The sequence below is a fragment of the Tachysurus vachellii genome, chromosome 21 (genome assembly GCF_030014155.1).
Source record: "Tachysurus vachellii isolate PV-2020 chromosome 21, HZAU_Pvac_v1, whole genome shotgun sequence".
NCBI classification, from domain to species: domain Eukaryota; kingdom Metazoa; phylum Chordata; class Actinopteri; order Siluriformes; family Bagridae; genus Tachysurus; species Tachysurus vachellii.
The window spans coordinates 4,917,951-4,937,081 of NC_083480.1; the positions used below are offsets into that span (position 1 = coordinate 4,917,951).

Sequence of the window (19,131 nt, forward strand, 5' to 3'; positions counted from 1 at the left end):
GTTCCATGGCCTCTTTCTTTCCTCCCTCTCTCTCTCTCTCTCTCTCTCTCTCTGTCTCTCTCTCTCTCTCTCTCTCTCTCTCTCTCTCTCTCTGTCTTGCTGTTCGTTCCATGGCCTCTTTCTTTCCTCTCTCTCTCTCTCTCTCTCTCTCTCTCTCTCTCTCTCTCTCTCTCTCTCTCTCTCTCTGTCTCCCTCTTCTCAATTTCCACTCTGTCACCTCTCTCTCTCTCTCTCTGTCTCTGTCTCTCTCTCTCTCTCTCTCTCTCTCTCTCTCTCTCTCTCTCTCTCTCTCTCTCTCTCTCTCCTCACTCTCTTCTCACTCTCTCCTCTCCTCTTCTCCTCTCTTTCTTCTCTGTCACCTCTCTCTCTCCTTTCTCTCTCTCATCTCTCTCTTGACTCTCTTAATATCCTGGCTGTCTTTCCTCCACTTTTTTCCCCCTTATTCTCCCTATTCTGTTTCCCTCTTTCATTGCGCTCTTCTTCTCTCACTGTCTCACTTCTGTCTCCTTCTTCTTCTCTCTGTCATGTTCTCGTGCAGGTTTGTGTGGAAGAAAGGTGGCGAGGCGGTCGGACAATCCAGAGGAGGACGGATTAGCGTGCAGCAAGGCTCCCTGCACATCTCTCAGACCTGGTCAGGGGATATAGGCGATTACACTTGCGATGTGATTTCACTCGCCGGCAATGACTCCAAAGCTGCACGCCTGGAAGTGATGTAAGCTCCAAACAAGCTTCCTGTTAATTAACTCCTGCTTGATGATGATTCTTTTCCAGTTACTATATTTATATTTATATATACTGGGCATTGTAAAGCTCATGATGACCGAGTCTCATACTGAGAGCTAGCATCTAACATCATATGTACTATGTTAGTAAAAAAAATGCAGTCATTAAACACTTTCTTTACCTTTATTTCATAACTAAGCAGTTCATCTAACATCTGTTTAGGTAAGTTGACATTAGAGAATTTACACAGATAACATTAAAACCAAATGCCCTGTATTATGTAGGTCTCTCTTGAGCATCCACACCAGAGGAGGCGCTCTGACGCTTTCAGTTGTCTATCTCAGCTATCACAATTTAGTGATGGGATGTGGTAGCCTAGTGGTTAAGGTGTTGGGCTACCAATCGGAAGGTTGTGAGTTCGATTCCTATGTCCACCAAACTGCCTCTGCTGGGCCCCTGAGCAAGGCCCTTAACCCTCAATTGCTCAGTTGTATAAAAAAAAGAGATAAAAATGTTAGTCGCTCTGTATGAGGGTGTCTGCTAAATGCTGTAAATGTAAATATCCAACTCCTTCACTATATCAGGCCATTGTAACAAGATAATCGATATTATTCTCTTCACCAGTCCGTATATACAAAGGAATTCTTTTCTGCCTGAGTCTGATCTAAAATGTTGGCTTTTATTCTGAGATTCGTGGCGTCTCGGAGAGCAGCAATGGGTTTGATATTAACATTTACATTAAAACCAAATTACTATTTGTTTTCTTAGAACTGTGCTATGAATATATTGCTCCTAGTAGGCTATGTGAAAACAGAAATGCTAACAAAAAAGAGCTCACATAGGTTTACGGAATGTAAATCGACTTATTGGAGATTTTTTTAATCAGTATTAAGAAATGAGTTATTTTCTGGCTGCAAGTCTGATCTAAAATGAGAACACTTGGGGCAGTTCAGAGAGCGGAAATGGGTTTGATATCAACATTTACTTTGAAGATAGAAACATGTGTGGAAAAAAATGATTTTGAACATATTGCTCCAGTAGGCTTGATTAAAAAACGAAATATTTATTAAAAAATAATAATAATATATATATATATATATATATATATATATATATATATATATATATATATATATATATATATATAAGCATATATAGATATATATCTATATATAGATGGCTCTAGATATATAGCATCTATATACTGTACATAGAGCTACAGTGCAAGAATGATAAGTAGAATAAAAAAATAGGAATATTTGTGCATTCTTAAAGTGACCTAGAGGGAGATATTACACATTCAAAACACTATAAAATAAGAAGATATTTTGGAAAGTAAAAAGAGTCTGATATCAGTGCAAGCAGCAAGATGAAGTAGATGATGAAGTGCAGTGTGTGAAAGATAAGACTGGGTTGAGTCTGATGGCCTGTGAGAAGAAAAAGCTGGATCTTATGCTGGATAGTGTCTGTCTGATGCTAGCAGAGAGAGCAGTCCATGGCGTGGGTGGTCGGTTGTTCCTCACCAGGTTTAGATGTCCTAGATGGATGGAAGCTCAGCTCAGACGATGTTGCGGTGGTGACGCAGTGAGGACATTATCCATGGTGCACGTGTAGGCCTTCATCATCACTGTGAATCCAAATGGATAAGAGTAAATATATTACATGAGGAAGGTCAGATTTCCTATTCTATCCAAGTCCATAGAAAATTCTGGATAGAAACTTTCCAGAAATTATTTATATTTTTTTATAGAATCATATCAGACTCTCTCACCACATTCAGACTCTCACCACATTCAGGCTCTCACCACATTCAGACTTCCTCCCCACATTCAGGCTCTCACCACATTCAGACTCTCTCACCACATTCAGACTTCCTCCCCACATTCAGACTCTCACCACATTCAGACTCTCTCACCACATTCAGACTCTCACCACATTCAGACTCTCACCACATTCAGACTCTCTCCACATTCAGACTCTCTCCACATTCAGACTTTCACCAAATTCAGACTCCCTCACCAAATTCAGATTCTCACAACATTCAGACCCTCACCACATTCAGACTCTCAGCACATTTTGACTCCCTCACCTCATTCAGACTCTGTAACCACATTCAGACTCTCCCCACATTTAGACTCCCTCACCTCATTCAGATTCTCTCACCACACTCAGACTCTCGCCACATTCAGACTCTCACCACATTCAGACCCTCACCACATTCAGACTCTCAGCACATTTTGACTCCCTCACCTCATTCAGACTCTGTAACCACATTCAGACTCTCACCACATTCAGACTCTCACCACATTCAGATTCTCTCCCCACACTCAGACTCTCACCACATTCAGACCCTCACCACATTCAGACTCTCAGCACATTTTGACTCCCTCACCTCATTCAGACTCTGTAACCACATTCAGACTCTCACCACATTCAGACTCTCACCACATTCAGATTCTCTCCCCACATTCAGACTCTCACCACATTCAAACTCTCACCAAATTCAAACTCTCTCAGCACATCCAGACTCTCACCACATTCAGACTCTCTCACTACATTCAGACTCACTCACCACATTCAAACTCTCACCGCATTCAGACTCTCACCAAATTCAAACTCCATCATCACATTTAGAACAAGATTCAAATCCTATTTATTCACAAGTGCTAATTCCACATGATTCCACTTAGACTGCACTTAAATCTCCTTAAGTGTTTGGGTGTTAGATGTGGTAGCTTAGTGGTTAAGGTGCTAGTTTACCAATTGGGAAGTTATGAACTTTGAGCAAGGCCCTTAACCCGCAATTGTATAAAATGTATGTTGCTCTGGATAAGGGTGTCTGCCAAACCGAGAATGTATTTAACTGTTTTATGAGAATGTATTTAACTAAATTTAACTGTTATTTTATTATTTATTAATTATTTGTTAGAATTTGTATGATGACCTTCTATACTTATGTAAAGCTGCTTGGACACAATGTTCATTGTCAAAAGTGCTAGACAAATAGATTTTATTTGAGAAATGTAATTGAATTAAATATTATAGATAAAACAGTCTATAAGGTTCTTTTTCAGCTCTGTCCACATTAAAAACCTTGAATTTCACCTGATAAAGTTATTTATTTAAGACATAATGTACTTCTTATGAATGTGTTTTGAAGGCCCAGCGTAGGCATCGTGTACATATAAAGTGTTACAGAACGCTCTGTCGAAACTCTAGTATATATCGGTTATTCTTGCTGTTGTAAAAAGCCACCTTGTGCCCAATTTAATCACGTACAGAAGCATTTTTCTCAGTTAGGAACACTTTAGTCAACACATGCTCATGCAATTAGCTAAACAACAACGAGAATAATAACGGCTACAGTAGTGTATAATCAGTGCAGGAATTTCAGCAGAGAAATGTTCTTCAGCACAAACATACCAGTGGTGTGACCTTTTCCCTTTGCTTTCCAGCTGTTTTTATTTCCTATTATCCAGCCCTGTTCATTGTGCAAAGTAGCATGCAGTGTGCATTACGTAAAAATACGCTAACTGCCTTCCTTTTGTGAATTTCCGCGTCGTATGTAGAGATGTCGGCTCGGTTGAAGTACTCGAATGTTTTTTTTAAAGGAACGAATGTAATTTTTGCTATTCTTTGCCTTGTGTCTTTTTTTTTTTTTTTTGCTCTCTCCAAACATTTTCCTTTCTAATGAAAAGCGTAGCGTAATTATCAGAAATGATGTTCACGTTATGGTTGTGAATAACGTTGTGGAATAACAATGAATCTATTTTTCTTTGCGTTTTCGAAAGTTTCAGTCGTCGCTTTATACAGTAGCTGGACGACACAAAACGCATGGTGCGGAAAGTCATTCTAGGAGGTGTGTGTGTGTGTGTTGTGTGTGTTGTGTGTGCTGGAGCAAGGAAAGAGTGTAATGCCAGGGGATACCAGTGAAATGACCCAATGGAACATTTATTGTGTGATACTAAGAGTTTTGGTACTTAGTGACACATGGGAAAATGCCTGTAATCTGTTATCTTAACAAAATCTCTAGTAATCTGTTGTCTCAACAAAGTAACAGTCATTTCTTGGCTTGTTTGGCTGTGATACAGTGGCTTTGAAGCTCCAGGGAAGGCAGAATGTCTCTGTCTCTATCATTCTGTCTCTATCTTTCTCTCTCTCTCCCTCTCTCTCTCTCTCTCTCTCTCTCTCTCTCTCTCTCTCAGTCTCTCTCTCTCTCTCTCTCTCTCTCTATTTCTCTCTCTCTCTCTCTCTCTCTCTCTCTCTCTCTCTCTCTCTCTCTCTCTCTCTCTCTCTCTATTTCTCTCTCTCTCTCTCTCTCTCTCTCTCTCTCTCTCTCTCTTTTCTCTCTCTCTCTCTATCTCTCTCTCTCTCTTTTTCTCTCTCTCTATCTCTCTCTCTTTTTTTCTCTCTCTCTTTATCTCTCCCTCTGTCTCTGTCTCTATCATTCTGTCTCTCTTTCTCTCTCTCTCTCTCTCTCTCTCTCTCTCTCTCTCTCTCTCTCTCTCTCTCTTTATCTCTCTCTCTCTCTCTCTCTCTCTCTCTCTCTCTCTCTCTCTCTCTCTCTCTCTCTCTCTCTCTCTCTCTCTCTCTCTCTCTCTCTCTCTCTCTCTCTCTCTCTCTCTCTCTCTCTCTCTCTCTCTCTCTCTCTCTCTCTCTCTCTCTCTCTCTCTCTCTCTCTCTCTCTCTCTCTTTATCTCTCTCTCTCTCTATTGCTCTATTTCTCTCTCTCTCTCTCTCTCTCTCTCTCTCTCTCTCTCTCTCTCTCTCTCTCTCTCTCTCTCTCTCTCTCTCCACTGCTCATGATGCTACAACAGCAGCAGTTTTTGTGTGTTCACATGCTCGCCTGCAGGTACAACAGGAACTTTGTCGATTAGCCTATTTTTAGTTGTTTTAGTGGAAGCTTTTACACCATACCCTTTCCATCAAGTGCTTTCCGTTTCTATTTTAGAACTCTAACATTCAAAAACATTTGGAAAGCAGCAGGCTGCTAATAGTGTTTCTGTGGTGTTTTTTTTTTTTTTCTCTCTCTCTCTCTTTTCTTTTCAGCCTTCTGATATTGATATTGATGTATAGTTGTAGTTGGAGATGTATATTCCGGCGTTATACAAGTTATCTGTTTATTTTTCCGAATGCTGCGTGATCGGTGCATTCGTCTTTAAAAAGGTTTCTGACCGCTGGGCTCCGAAGCTCAGTGTCTGATTTCCCTTTTGATCTCTTAACGCTAAATAAAACTGTTTTTTGCTTAACATTTATTGCTTAAAGCAAGTCTCGGTTCTGAAGTTAAAAATTCACAGCTAAAATAAACATTGCTAAAACGGACACGGGAGGTCAGAACCAGCGTCGGGGGCGTTCCTGTAGATTTGTGGAGAATCATGGAGCACTATGATTAAAACACTTTATCTGTCTGTGGCACCGTTCGGTCCTTATTAACAGTTTGAGACGTTTCTCCTGAAGGTGGGTTGTGTGGAAAATGGCATTGGAGCGGTTCTCTCCCACGTGGCTCGGCTCATCCTGCCTTCCCTCGAGCACAGCTGCCCGTGTCATTAGAGAGAAATGGCTTTTTAGTCCCATGTATTTTTCCACTGGCAATAGATTACTTAACCATGGCAGCAGAGATATTGCTTGAGATTGAGGCATTACTGCTTTAAACTACAGTCTGGAGGCTTTACTTCTGGGCTTTGGTTTCCAGTTCAGATTTTCCAGGAACATTTAAGTTCTTTAGTGACACTTTAACATTCCTTAAGTAGAATGTGGTAATGTGTGAAGTTACAAGTCAAAGAACGTATCACTTCTTCCTCTGCTTGTCTCTCTGTTTCTATTCTTTCCTTTTTTTTTCCTTTCCTCATCACCAGATACGCACAAGATGAAAGATGCATATCGCTCTTCTGTGAGATCGTCTAGTTAGAAAGAACAAAAAAAGAAGGGATGGAACCTGGAGTTTTGATGATTCTTTCACTAAGTTTAATTTAAAGACAAAAATAAACTTTCCCCCAGACTGAAAAGTGATAATGATGAGTCTGTAGATACATGACTGCGGCATGATGCAGCCGAACCTTGCCAAGTCGAACGAATAAAGCGAAAAGTACAGGGGAAAAAAGGATGAGTAGAATCAAGGCGAGCATGACTGACCATGCAGAGGAATTTGGAATCGGACAGTTTTTGCGTGTGTGTGTGTGTGTGCATGTGTTTGTGTTTGTGTATGTGTGTGTATTGACTCTAAATGTGCTTGGCTGTTTTCTCTCTTCACAGAGAGCTGCCTCACTCACCTCGGAACCTGCAGGCCAGCCTGAACGCCACCGACAGCCGCAGCGTACACTTGTCCTGGATGAGGCCCTTCGATGGCAACAGCCCTCTGCTGCACTACATTGTGGAGCTCTCTGAGAACAGTACGTGTTTGCTTTCTGGCATCTCACATGACTATTTATTTATTTATAAGCTCATTTTTATAAGCTAAAACACATTCCTGCCATACTGTGACACTACACTGGGGTCAATAACTGTGCAAAATAATAAATCAAAAAGTAATCAGACTGATGACAAACTGTTGACAAAAGTTCAGCTAGTTCAAAAAGTTCAACTAAAGCACATTGTTTACAAAAGTTTCTTTTCACCACCTGACTAGTACACATTTGACACATACCCTTATCCAGAGGGACTTATATTTTTAGCTCATTTTATTTTTAGCACAACTGAGGGTTAAGGGCCTCGCTCAGGGGCCCAGCTTGTTGGACCTGGGATTCCAACACCTTAACCAGTAAGCTGCCACATCCCAGATGGTATATTCCATCCAACTCCTAAAACATACACACACACACACTGAGTGAGTGCTTGGTAGAATGAGAATGCACTTAGATAAAGATAAATTATACTAGATAAAGAAGGTTGATCTTACTTAAATAGCTGTCTTGCGACAGAACAGAGATGTATAGAAGTACCGAGACACTCCATCACTACCATCATGCTAGAATAGACCAGATTAATGTGCTTGGGTGTGAGAGGACAGTGAGGAATGGGCTCTGGTGGAGGTGGAGGTGGTGGTGGAGGTGTCTGCCCCTAGTACGTCAGAACCACCTGTAGGCACTGACAGACGAAAGCTTGCTTCTAAACATCTCTTCATTTTACCACGTCATTCCCCATGATGCCAGCATTTGAGAGCGTTTACTCAAACCAGGCTTTTCCAAATGAAGTACTTTACTATTGGAATAAATAAAAGCGCTGATGTTCGCCCAGTCATTGCCATCACACTCATTTTTCCTGGCATGGAATTTCGAACACGACGAAACACAATCATAGATAAATTGTGGATTTAACGGTGTACGCAGGCTCAGTGTGAGTGTGTGAGTTATTTTCCCCATCCCTGCTTTTCTGACTCATCTCTACTTCTTCTCCAGTCCATACATCGGTAGTAGATCCGCCAACGAACGATCTGTCAGTAGTTGAGCATCGGCGCTGTCTCTTATAATAAAGTGTAACCCTGCTTTAATATGCTTTGATTACAAATCCCTGACGCAATCCTTTTGTATAATATTCCAGGCTAATTTCTCTGAAGAGCCTGGTGTTGTTTGATCCGATCATTAAGTATTAATAATTACTTGTGTTCTTGTGGGGAATCCAGGCTTGAAAAAGATGTGTGATTAGGAGCCTGGGTTAGAGCCTTTTCCTAAGCGAATAAGACAGCTACATGAAATACACTCAGTAGCTACAAGTCGGTATTTCTCTGAACGAACGTCTCTTTGTGTGATTTCAGATTCTCCGTGGAGGGTGTACTTGCCCAACGTGGATCCGACGCTTACGACGGCCGAGGTGACTGGTCTCACTCCGGCACGAACCTACCAGTTCAGAGTCTGTGCTGTCAATCAAGTGGGGAAAGGACAATACAGCGGTGAGACAAACCGGTAAGCAGCATTTTTATGATTTTTTTTTTTTATTAAGTCATCAAAGGAGAATAAGCTGTCAAAATTTCTTTTTTTCCTTTCCAAAGACACCAAAGTAAGTAAACAAATAGGCTTAGATATGTATATTGACTTCACACTTCAGCTCAGCCGCCTGCGACCTGAATAAGGATGAAGACACGAGCTTGAGTAACGTTCATCGAGAACTGTCATTTTCTGAGAAAGTGACTCAGAGAAAGCGCGAGATTTATCTCACAATGCCTGCTATGATTTAAAACATAGCATAAAAAAAAAAAAAAAAGCATAATTTAGCACTGCATTGAATTAGCTGACAGTTGCAATCCATTTATTTGGAAGCACCAGCACCAAGAAGAAGTCCTTGCTATCTTATTCTGATCCAGGAAGGATAAATATATCCCACTTATACAGCTCCACTGTACTGTGATTTGAAATGTGATTTCTTCTGTCATAGCCCTGTAGCGCTCTCAGTGTGCGGTGAACACGCGTACGGTTTGGGGCAGTGGAGTGGCAGGCTCGTGCTCACACATTGTGCTGTAATCAGCGCCTGGAGCAGCTCACATCCACACAGCCCGGAGCTGTGGGTGGCAGACACCTCGGTCCCGCTCACACCAGCAGCCCTTATCAGCGCCAGACATGCTAAAACATTGCACCTCTGCTCAGGGAAAAGGAACGAAACTGCTATCACACGGCCTCGGTGGCATATTTTTCATTTCGAAATTAGTCACTTCTGTTCAGAACGCCTGGATATAAATAGCGGGTTTTTATTTAACACGTTCAGAATTCTCGCTCCGAGCTAAACAGGATACAGAGTCTTAAAGGTAACTGTGGTGCAGCTGATGTCATGGGGCAAACCGTTTAATCCGTTTAATGTGTGTGATTGTGAGAAAACAATTCCAGTAAAAGCAAACATGGAGAGGAGCAAGTTCGCCAACATTAAAATCATTCTCAACCAAGCACAATACTAATCTTACAACATGGCTGATAGCCTCGCTCTTCCATCTGTCCTCCTTGACTCTCTTCTTGTTCCCAAAACAGTGATAAAATGTCTACCACAGATCCATACACAGCAACCTGTATAGTTGTAGTGGTCGCACTCCACTATTACACATTTTATTTTAGTTCTGCAGTTAGTTAATGTCGTCCGGGTTAACACGGGCTCGGAATCTAATGAAAGTATTTTAAAGAGCTGGGGTAGATTTTTAATTTGTGCATAACCTCAGTTCATTTCACAGAAACACGTCCCAGGAGGTTCAAGTTAAGTCTGTCCAAACCACTTAATTTTTCTTTTGCTTTCATTTAGCAATTATTGCCATGACTGGGTTTTCACTGGAGCTGATCACTGCTGGGTTTTGTTTCATTACCAAACAGGTGCATGATTAATACCTGACAATTTGCGCTTCGGCTCTTATTAGTTCATCTAGCACAATTAAGCTACTTTTAGCTGTGGGAATATGACTGAGTGTGTTTTAATTCTTATTTGAGAAAGAGGTTGAATTAGGACCTGACTGAGTTTTTTTTTTCTTTCTTTAATCAAATATACTTCGTGGTGTTCAGCCAAATGTACTGGATATTTATTTATGAGAATAAATCTTTGTTTTTTTTACTGGAAGTGTGTGATACAACGGGCAGAGGTGTTTAATCTGGAGGCCAAGGATCTTTTGCTCAAATATGGAGGGTTGCACCACCGAATATGTTCTTTTTTTTTTAAAAGAAGTGTCTAATACGGCAAGCAGAAGTGTCTAATACAGCAAACTAGACCGTGTCAGGCACTTTTCTGAAGACAGTCAGCTTGGGGACACAGTTGAGCTAAGACTAGTGCCTTGAAGGAGCCAATCACTCTTCTCCCTGCAGGCATATGTCTTCCTGCATGCTGTCACATCTGTCCTTTTTGGCCTTATTAAGCAGAGGCAACCATAAATGCCTGACGAGGCCATAAAAACATACCGGAACAGCGGATAATGAGCTTGCATGCACACACACACACACGGACACACACAATCATGCACACACGTACTTTCCTGTTTATATGCCGCTGGGTTTTTGTGCTCAACATGTCTTGCTTGCCAAAACCTACCATGAGCATCGGGCTCCAAATGTAAAATCCTAGTGATCACTCAAGCTCTACCATTGATAGAGGGGTCCATTAATAACCAGTGGACTTTAAACACCAGGTATGATTAACTGACTGTGTTTTATTCGCTGCCAGACTCTTTTAGGCCGTTCCATTAGCCCCCGTCGTCCCTAGTGGCTATATGTGGCACATGCTGTAGACAAATTAATGGTCCGCTTCTTTGCATTGTTTATGCACCAAAGCAGATGTTTAATGTCCAGTGATTCACTGTGACTATGTGAAGCAAATGTGTAAATACTGCTTGAAGGACAGGACAGGGCATGGAGACAGTGTCTGAGAGCCAGCAGAGCAACTCTCCTTCCTTATGGCCATGATTAGGCAGATTTACAGAGCAAGAGGCACCACAGTATCGGTTATAGGGAGCATTAATTATGAAATGGACTTCTGGGGAGAAATAACAAGTGGAAGGAGTTTTAAGAAGGCACTGACCATAAATCTGAATAATCCAATGATCCCATTAAAATTTAATGCAGATTTAACTGTCCATTAGCATGAAATACATAGGGTGGAATGAACCCGTGGACTTTATGAAGCATCCAGCGCTGATAGATTTTTTTATTTTCCATTAATTAAAAAGAGCATACATTTGGGTGGTATGGACACCCCCGGTCATCTACCGATATCCCTAATGCTTGTAATTTACTAACGTTAACTAATATTCGACCCGCGTTTTTGCTGATTGCTCTTTCAGACAGTTAGTTGAAATCGTAACAACAAAAGCAAAAGCTTTGAAGCTTAAGGTTTTTTTTTTTACTCTTGGAACAGGACAGGATGAATGTCATTCCCGAGCATGTACATACACCGAAAAGGCCACAGCTTTTAAGCTTTTAACCTTCCTCGGTCTCCAGCAGAGCGCATATTGTGAGCGGAAGTGAGCGCCACAGGCCCCTGAAAGCGATAAAGTGGCCTGTCTTCCAGAAAAAAGCCCTACTTTGATGATCGATAGATTATACGTTTCCACATGTAAATGCTAATCCTGAATGTAGCCCAAACAAAAGGGAGAACGGATGATCAGAAGGCAAACCGGCACTGATTATTCCCTAAACTAGTCCCAGATTCCAGGTCATGCACTGTAGAAATAAAAACAGCTGAAAAAGCAGTGACCTTATGGGTCAGAGGACCCCAGGGTGCTCTGAGCATAGGGAGGATCTTCCAGGGAAAAAGTGAGGGCTTTGAGTGCTTTTGATGAAGTGGGCGGATGCATCGTAGCGAGTCAGATTGGGAAATGGACTTCTGACCAGAGGGTTATATTTTTTCAGCTCACTAGGAATTTTTTTTGTTGTTGTAATACCCTAGAGCGAGTCAGCAACCTCAAATCCAAAAAAAAATAAATAGTGAGCGCTGAATCAGTTACATAAGAGCACTTCTGTGTGTATGTGAAGAATTAATGTCTGTGCAGTTGGTGCTCTGTTTTTTTATTCTCCTTTCTTCTTCTGTAGACTGATGCTGCGGGAAGAGCCACCCAGCGCTCCACCCAAAAACATAGTGGCCAGTGGACGCACAAATCAGTCCATTATGGTGCAGTGGCAGCCACCTCCGGAGTCGCAGCTCAATGGTGTGCTCAGAGGTTACGTCCTCAGGTAGGACCTTCACCACACTGCTGTCTCAAAGGGTTCCCACACGTCGTGGAAAACCTGGAAATCCTGGAAAATTAATGATCAATGTTCCAGTCCTGGAAAACACATGGAAAATGAGAGTAAACATAAATTGTCCTGGAAAAAAAATCTTGTTGTCCTGGAAAATTATTATTTTTAAATGTTCTTGATCATTTAAAGAACAGTCTACAATTGGTCGAAACAATTAACGTTAGTAACAGAAAGCGCTCTGTACAGGGACGCTGAGTTTTGACGGGTTTTTTGTTATGCTGTTTAATCTCGCTGTGACGGATGACGCTGTCTTGTGTTGGCGGTTTCAGGTGCTAGGAATGGTTTAAGTGCTCGAATGTTTTCAGCAAATGGTGACGGGTAAGCAGGTTATATTAACCTTGTTAATCTGAATATCATGTGCAAGGGGAATGCACAGCAAACTAAAGCATGCATGACGGCATTGGCCTGAGAAAGGAAAGGGTATTAATTTGTGCTGTCTTTTTATTTTATAAATGTTGATATTTCATTCACATGACAAATTGTCTTTTAAAGTATAGTTAAGTAATAGCCATAAAGTGTACGTTGTTTTTAAGACTTCTGGAGAGAAGAAAATATTAGTTTAGGCCGTGAATCTGTGAGCCTTGTCTTTTTTTTTGCTAAATTTGAAATGTCCTGGAAAAGTCCTGGAAAATGATCTCTGATAAAGAGTGGGAACCCTGCTCACAACAAGCCAATGCCAGTTGGTTTACCCATCTAAATAAGTGAGCTAGAGAGTACCACTGAAAGATCTGTTGTAACTTTAATTTAGGCTTTAATTTTAGTCTAACTTTCTCCTTGAAAAATATTGGAACAGCCATGGAAATGCTATACAACAAAGATATTTAGGTTTGAGATCTGAAGATGAGACCATCGATCAGAAATTCAACCTTCATTTCTTGATATTTACATTTAGATCTGTTAGAACAGATCTAACAACTTAGAACATGACACCTTTGGTGGCAGACCAACCGATTTGTAGGTGCACAAATGAATTGAAAGAGATTAGAAGAGTCTTCAATTAAATGACATTTATTATTTTGTTGTATATCCCTCACTTGCAATAACTGCATCATGCTAGTGACCTACTGATATCACCAACTCCAGGCTTCCTTCAGTTGTTGTGTATTTTCGGGTTGTGTTTGTCCCATCAGTCTTCTCTTTAGGATCTGAGATGCCACTCAGTTGGGTTAAGGTCTGCTGACTAAATCCTTCACCTTCCATAAATCCTTGCAGCATGATGAAGTTTCTCACAATTAGATTGGATTAATTTCTCAGTTAATTGACAGACAGAAGGAATGTGTGAACCTCTGAATTCATTCTGCTGCCAAAATCACGAGCTACGCCATCAATAAAGGTTAATGAGTCTGTCCCAGGCCCAAGCCATGATGCTACAACCAAGCTGCTTGACCCGAAATCTCTGTATATTTGCATCATGAGCAAATCCTTTCTTGAACTAAGGATCGAGGTTCAATCTGCCGCTGTTTGGCCCTTGAGCAAGCGCCTTTACCCTCTCTGCTCCAGAACTGATATTTATAACTGTTCAAGATTTTTCCTGCTATCTCTAGCTAGTCAGCAGACATGCCCTAGCTTCATAGTTTCTGACAGAAATTCAAAGTAAAATTTATCTATATTTATTTCATTGCTCATAGCTGCTATCACACAGCCTCTGTGGTATATTTTTCATTTTGAAATTAGTCACTTCTGTTCAGAATGCCTGGATATATATATAGCAAGTTTTTAACACATTTTTAACAGTTAACCTGCATTAATCTGACAGGAATTTCCATATTCATAACTGTATTTCAGCGTTATTGCCAATGCTAATCCGACGGCTAATATTCTAACTTGACAGGAGTATAAAAAAGTCTATTCAAAACATTTAAGACCTATTTTTCTCCTCCATTGTTCTTGTTTAGTCTCTTTGTTTCCTATTTTACTTACCAGTAAGTAAGAAGTGCAAACAACATTAATGGCAAGCTGTTCAGGCTGCAGATCCATTCCCTTACATAGAAAGTATTATCTTCAAAAAAAAACAGAGTAATTTAGGAGTGTAGCATGAACACAAAGACAACAGGTTTATGTGGAAATAAATGTGTACAGTAAGTAGAACAGCAGTTTTTTGGATTTAATACACATTAAATTTAGGCTCCAGGAGACAGGGTGAATTTTTCTCAATTTCTGAGTGTGCTGATCGCTACAGTAGGTTGTGTTTGCCCGGGCCTGCAGTGTGTCTGGGGGACCATGGCTTGTACCCACAGCTGCTCTCGCTGTAGGAGCTGAGATGCTCGGCACAGCAATGAAAGCCTGTTCAGCGTGATGTGATCCAAACAGCCATCCCCTACAGGCCTCCTGTAGCTGAGGAAAGACACAGAACATCTGACAGGGAACCCATCTGCTCAGGCTGCCAGTTCTCTGTCCTCACCTACACCGTAGAATAATAACGAGAATTGCATGATAAAGAGAAATTTGTAGTTAAGAGACCTAATGGCCTGTTAGAAGTAAATCCCTTATCGCCTTCTGCACTCTTGATGTTTGACTGACTGATTGTGAGTATGATTGACTGTTTAGCACAGAATGGTGATAAATAGGATTTCTTAGTAAGTAAGACCTTTCTTATTTCAAGTAAGGCCTGTTTATTACATCCTCCTGCAACAACTTCTAATGAAGCAGCGTTCTGTGAAGAAATCATTGTTGCTAACTGCTCATTCATGGTTTCATCGATTCTTCACTCAACACAGGTATCGGCTGGCGGGGCTCCCCGGCGAGTACCAGCAGCAAAATATCACCAGCCCTGATATCAACTACTGCCTCATCACCGAGCTCATCATCTGGACACAGTATGAGATCCAGGTGGCGGCGTACACGGGAGCAGGCCTCGGCATCTTCAGCCAGCCTGTCGTTGAGTACACGCTCCAGGGAGGTAAGACCTCAATCACGCTCTTTCTTCCTTACTCTTGCTAACTTTACTCCTTTATGGTGAACTTGCAGATGACAAGATGGAAAGTGGGCCAGCAAGACACGAGCTGGCTAGAGAATGCGTTTTAAAGAAAGCTGGCCCTAAACAGACACCGTATTCATTTCACAAGCTGAAAACTTCTGCGGATGTTAATCCTGTTCAGAACTATTACATCAATTATTCCTTGGGCTTTTTTTTTGATCTGTTGCCATAAATTTCATTTCAATGAGGAGACTGTGCTAAATCTATTGCAGTCACATCTGATTGGTCATTTAGATGATTGAGAGGAAATGTACCGAAACCACGCCGAGATACTTCATTTGCCGAATTTATCATGCGTAAAAGGGCTTCCTTTGTGCAGCTAAATGTTAGGCAGTCTTTATTTCTTGGTGGCTTTCTTCAGTATCAAGATGAAAGTTAAAATCTGGAGCCCAGACTTGGCTTTCCCCGTCACAAAGTGATTTGGTTTAAGAAATGTCGAGTTGAATCAGCTTCTCAGTTTTTCATGTTATTTGTATAAAATCTGACAGCAGAAGGCAATTCTAATGCAAAGTCATGCGTTTTGAATATGTAAACATCTTTTAAGAGCAGACTTTTAATTGGTTCAATTTGAGTTATTACAAGCTTGACTGCTAGCATGAAACGATTTTCCCAGAAATATATAATAGCTACTCCTCAGAGCCTGATACATTTTCTTACTTATTAAAGATGAGAGTATTTTTTTTATTTATAATTGTTCAAAGTCACTGCTAATGCTTCTTGATGGCTAATATGAGCTAATTTGATACAATTTCTGTGAGGATTCCTTTGTATTATTAATGTTTAAAGCGTTCATAAGTCTGATATAACTAATATTTCATAAATGTTCATAATCTTCCTTACTACCACGAGCCAGCTAGGTAACATGAGACAGCTCGACACTGTTAGGCTAAAGGCAGCTAATTAACGCTAATCTGACAGGATTTCTGACAAGATATTTAGAGATATTCATTTTAAAGTTTTCTTTAAAGTATTACTTTATTTACCAGTAAATAAGAAGTACATCAATTGCAAGCTGTTGAAGCTGTATGATTCATTTCTCTGCATAAAAAATGTCTTCCAAAAAAAAAGAACTGAGCTCAGGGTACAGCCTTCCTGTCCAGTTTTGTCATGTTAATTGTGTACAGTCTGATCGTAGACGGCGATTTTGAAGCAGAGTCATGCATTTTGAATATGTAAACATCTTTTATGAGCAGACTTTTAATTGGTTATTACAAGCTTGACTGGCAGCAGGAAACATTATTTTCAGAAATATATAATATTCCCCTTGGAGCCTATAGGACTAATACCACTAATTATTATTGTTACTTCTAAGATGTAGAACGATTCACAAATACAGTGTGTAGGTGGTATACAAGCAATAGACCTAAAGTATAATGTATACTACAGACATATTCTCAGCATATTCTCTTAAATGAGATATTTCTTCCAGCTGCTGCACAGCTGTCTACCTGTCTAACTGTGGCCTTTTGGAGTGAACAGAAAATGAAAATCATGTTAAGTTTTTATTTATTGTGTCTTTCTCTTCATCTTTCCCTACATTTTATCTTGAAAATCTTATCTTGCATTTTATCTTGCATACAGTATGTTAGAGCTGAACATGCAGAAACATCTATACATATAAATCATAAAGCGGCCACTGCAAAGTTTAGAGTATCCAGTGATGTTAGACATAAAGTAGTCATTAGACAAAGGCAACCACATCCAGGACATTAGCTTTCTTTTTTCCTGATGGTAAAAGTAGACTAAGAGACCTTTTGAAGTGCTTTTTGCAACCATATTTCCTCCAAACCAATTATTAGCCTGCTTCAGGAATACAGAGATGAAAAGAGAAGTCGTCATTCTGATCCATTATAATTTTTTCACAGATGAAATTTCACAGTGATAGTTTGAGAGAGAAATAAATAATATTGTAGGTTACAGTGAAATCAGTATTACGGTATGTTCTGCCCGTTCATCGGTGTTTCATCAGTTTGGGCCACACAAGGGTCCAATGGCAAGCAGAAATGATTGACATTTTGGAACATTGTACTTGCCTTTATATGACATCTAAAACCTAAATGTGAATTAATGTGCACTGTATGTGTGACTGTAGCATAGGTCAGTGTACCTAGCATCAATATATTGGATCGAAATTCAACAATACATCCCATTGATGATGTCCTGGCACTGCTTTTATCAAGTCAAGTCAAGTCAAGAAGCTTTTATTGTCATATCAACCATATACAGCTGAAGTAGTACATACTGATATTAAACGTTTCTCATGAGCACGGTGCTACATAAGACAACACAGAGCTAAGAACTTAAAGTAAGTTGTCCTAACCACATAAAGTGCCACCTCGTGCAAACAGTGTGAGACACAAGACAGTGCAGACAGACAATACAGAACACTACAGGACAGATACACATGATAGCAGTCTGTATATCATACAGTACAATGTGTAAAAATAGCGGATCGTAATCAAAGAGGGTTCTAGTAAACATATATACTGTACCCTTGTGTCAGAGTAGCAGTTGGATGAGGTATTGAAATGTTGTGTGGAGAAACAGCAATTGAGTGAATGCACAAAGACAACATGTGTACAGTTTAATATGGGTGGTGCTGTAGACCTGGATGTATATTCAATAAGTGTTTGAGTGTATTTACATGTGTGTCTTAAGCGTTTGTATGTATTTTTTTGTTTTTTTGTTTTTGCCTCAGTCATGGGGACCTTGTGCTCAGAGGTTTTTATGAGATTTCTAGATAATCCCAGGCACAAACATAGCTAAACCGAGCCGAAAAAACTAAAGCGCTGTCAATTTTGTTTGTTTTGACTAGTTCCCACAGCACCCCCTCAGGATGTAGAGGTTGTTGCTGTCAACTCAACCACCATCAAATTTACTTGGAATCCACCGCCTCAGCAGTTCATAAACGGCATTAATCAAGGTTACAAGGTAATTCATTTGTTTATTTCTCAATACTACTTTGTGTGGTGGATATAACCAGGATAGAGCTTTAAGATGCAAAAGGTTAACTAATTGACTAACACATTATGGCCTTGACACTTGTGTGCTAGTTACAGACAGGCTACATAAACATACAACTTCCCAAACAAAGACTGGCTTGCTTGGCACATAAAAAATGTGTACGTGTGCTGTGAAGTGAATCTTTGCTGTAGTTCTTTATATCCCCCATTTTTCACCTCGGTACAGTCATGGTTAATCAGCTGTTCCAAATAGCAAGCTCTGGACAGATCTGTAGTAAAGCCATGTTTTTTTCTGCTGTTAATTAGATTAGATTAAGATTAGATTAGATTAAGATTAGATTAGATTAGATTAGATTAGATTAGATTAGATTAGATTAGATTAGATTAGATTCATTTTTATTGTCATTACACATGTACAAGTACAAGGCAACAAAGTGCAGCATCTAACCAGAATAAGAAAAATAGTCCCTCAGCAGGGATTAGGATGCTTTTTATGCTTTTTTTCTGGTACATTGATCATTTCGATGTTTCCGCTAGCTCGATGGACTGATGTTACCATTAACTCGCAAAACCAACATAAGTAAAAGAAATGATGGAATTAACTATGGCAGCTAACACTAGCCAAATTTCCTAAGTCCTTTTTTATGCATGACCTTAATTAACACGCAAAATAAAGCAGGAAAGACAGCTCTTTTTAAATGATGAGCGGAGTGGAAGAGAACGTGTAACTTATACAGATTAGTAACTTATAGTCATTTACTGTCGAACACTCTGA

The 19,131-nt window shown here is 40.2% G+C and overlaps 1 protein-coding gene across 2 annotated transcripts in view; it reads left to right on the top strand.

Moving 5' to 3' along the window:
* Positions 1-19,131, top strand: part of sdk1a (sidekick cell adhesion molecule 1a) — a 264,282-nt gene that overhangs the window by 196,830 nt on the left and 48,321 nt on the right. For both annotated transcript variants that reach the window (XM_060896811.1, XM_060896812.1), the window contains exons 13-18: positions 539-712; positions 6,976-7,112; positions 8,474-8,621; positions 12,210-12,350; positions 15,134-15,315; positions 18,209-18,324. In XM_060896811.1, coding sequence (XP_060752794.1) covers positions 539-712; positions 6,976-7,112; positions 8,474-8,621; positions 12,210-12,350; positions 15,134-15,315; positions 18,209-18,324 — 898 coding nt within the window. The remainder of the gene's footprint in view (positions 1-538; positions 713-6,975; positions 7,113-8,473; positions 8,622-12,209; positions 12,351-15,133; positions 15,316-18,208; positions 18,325-19,131) is intronic.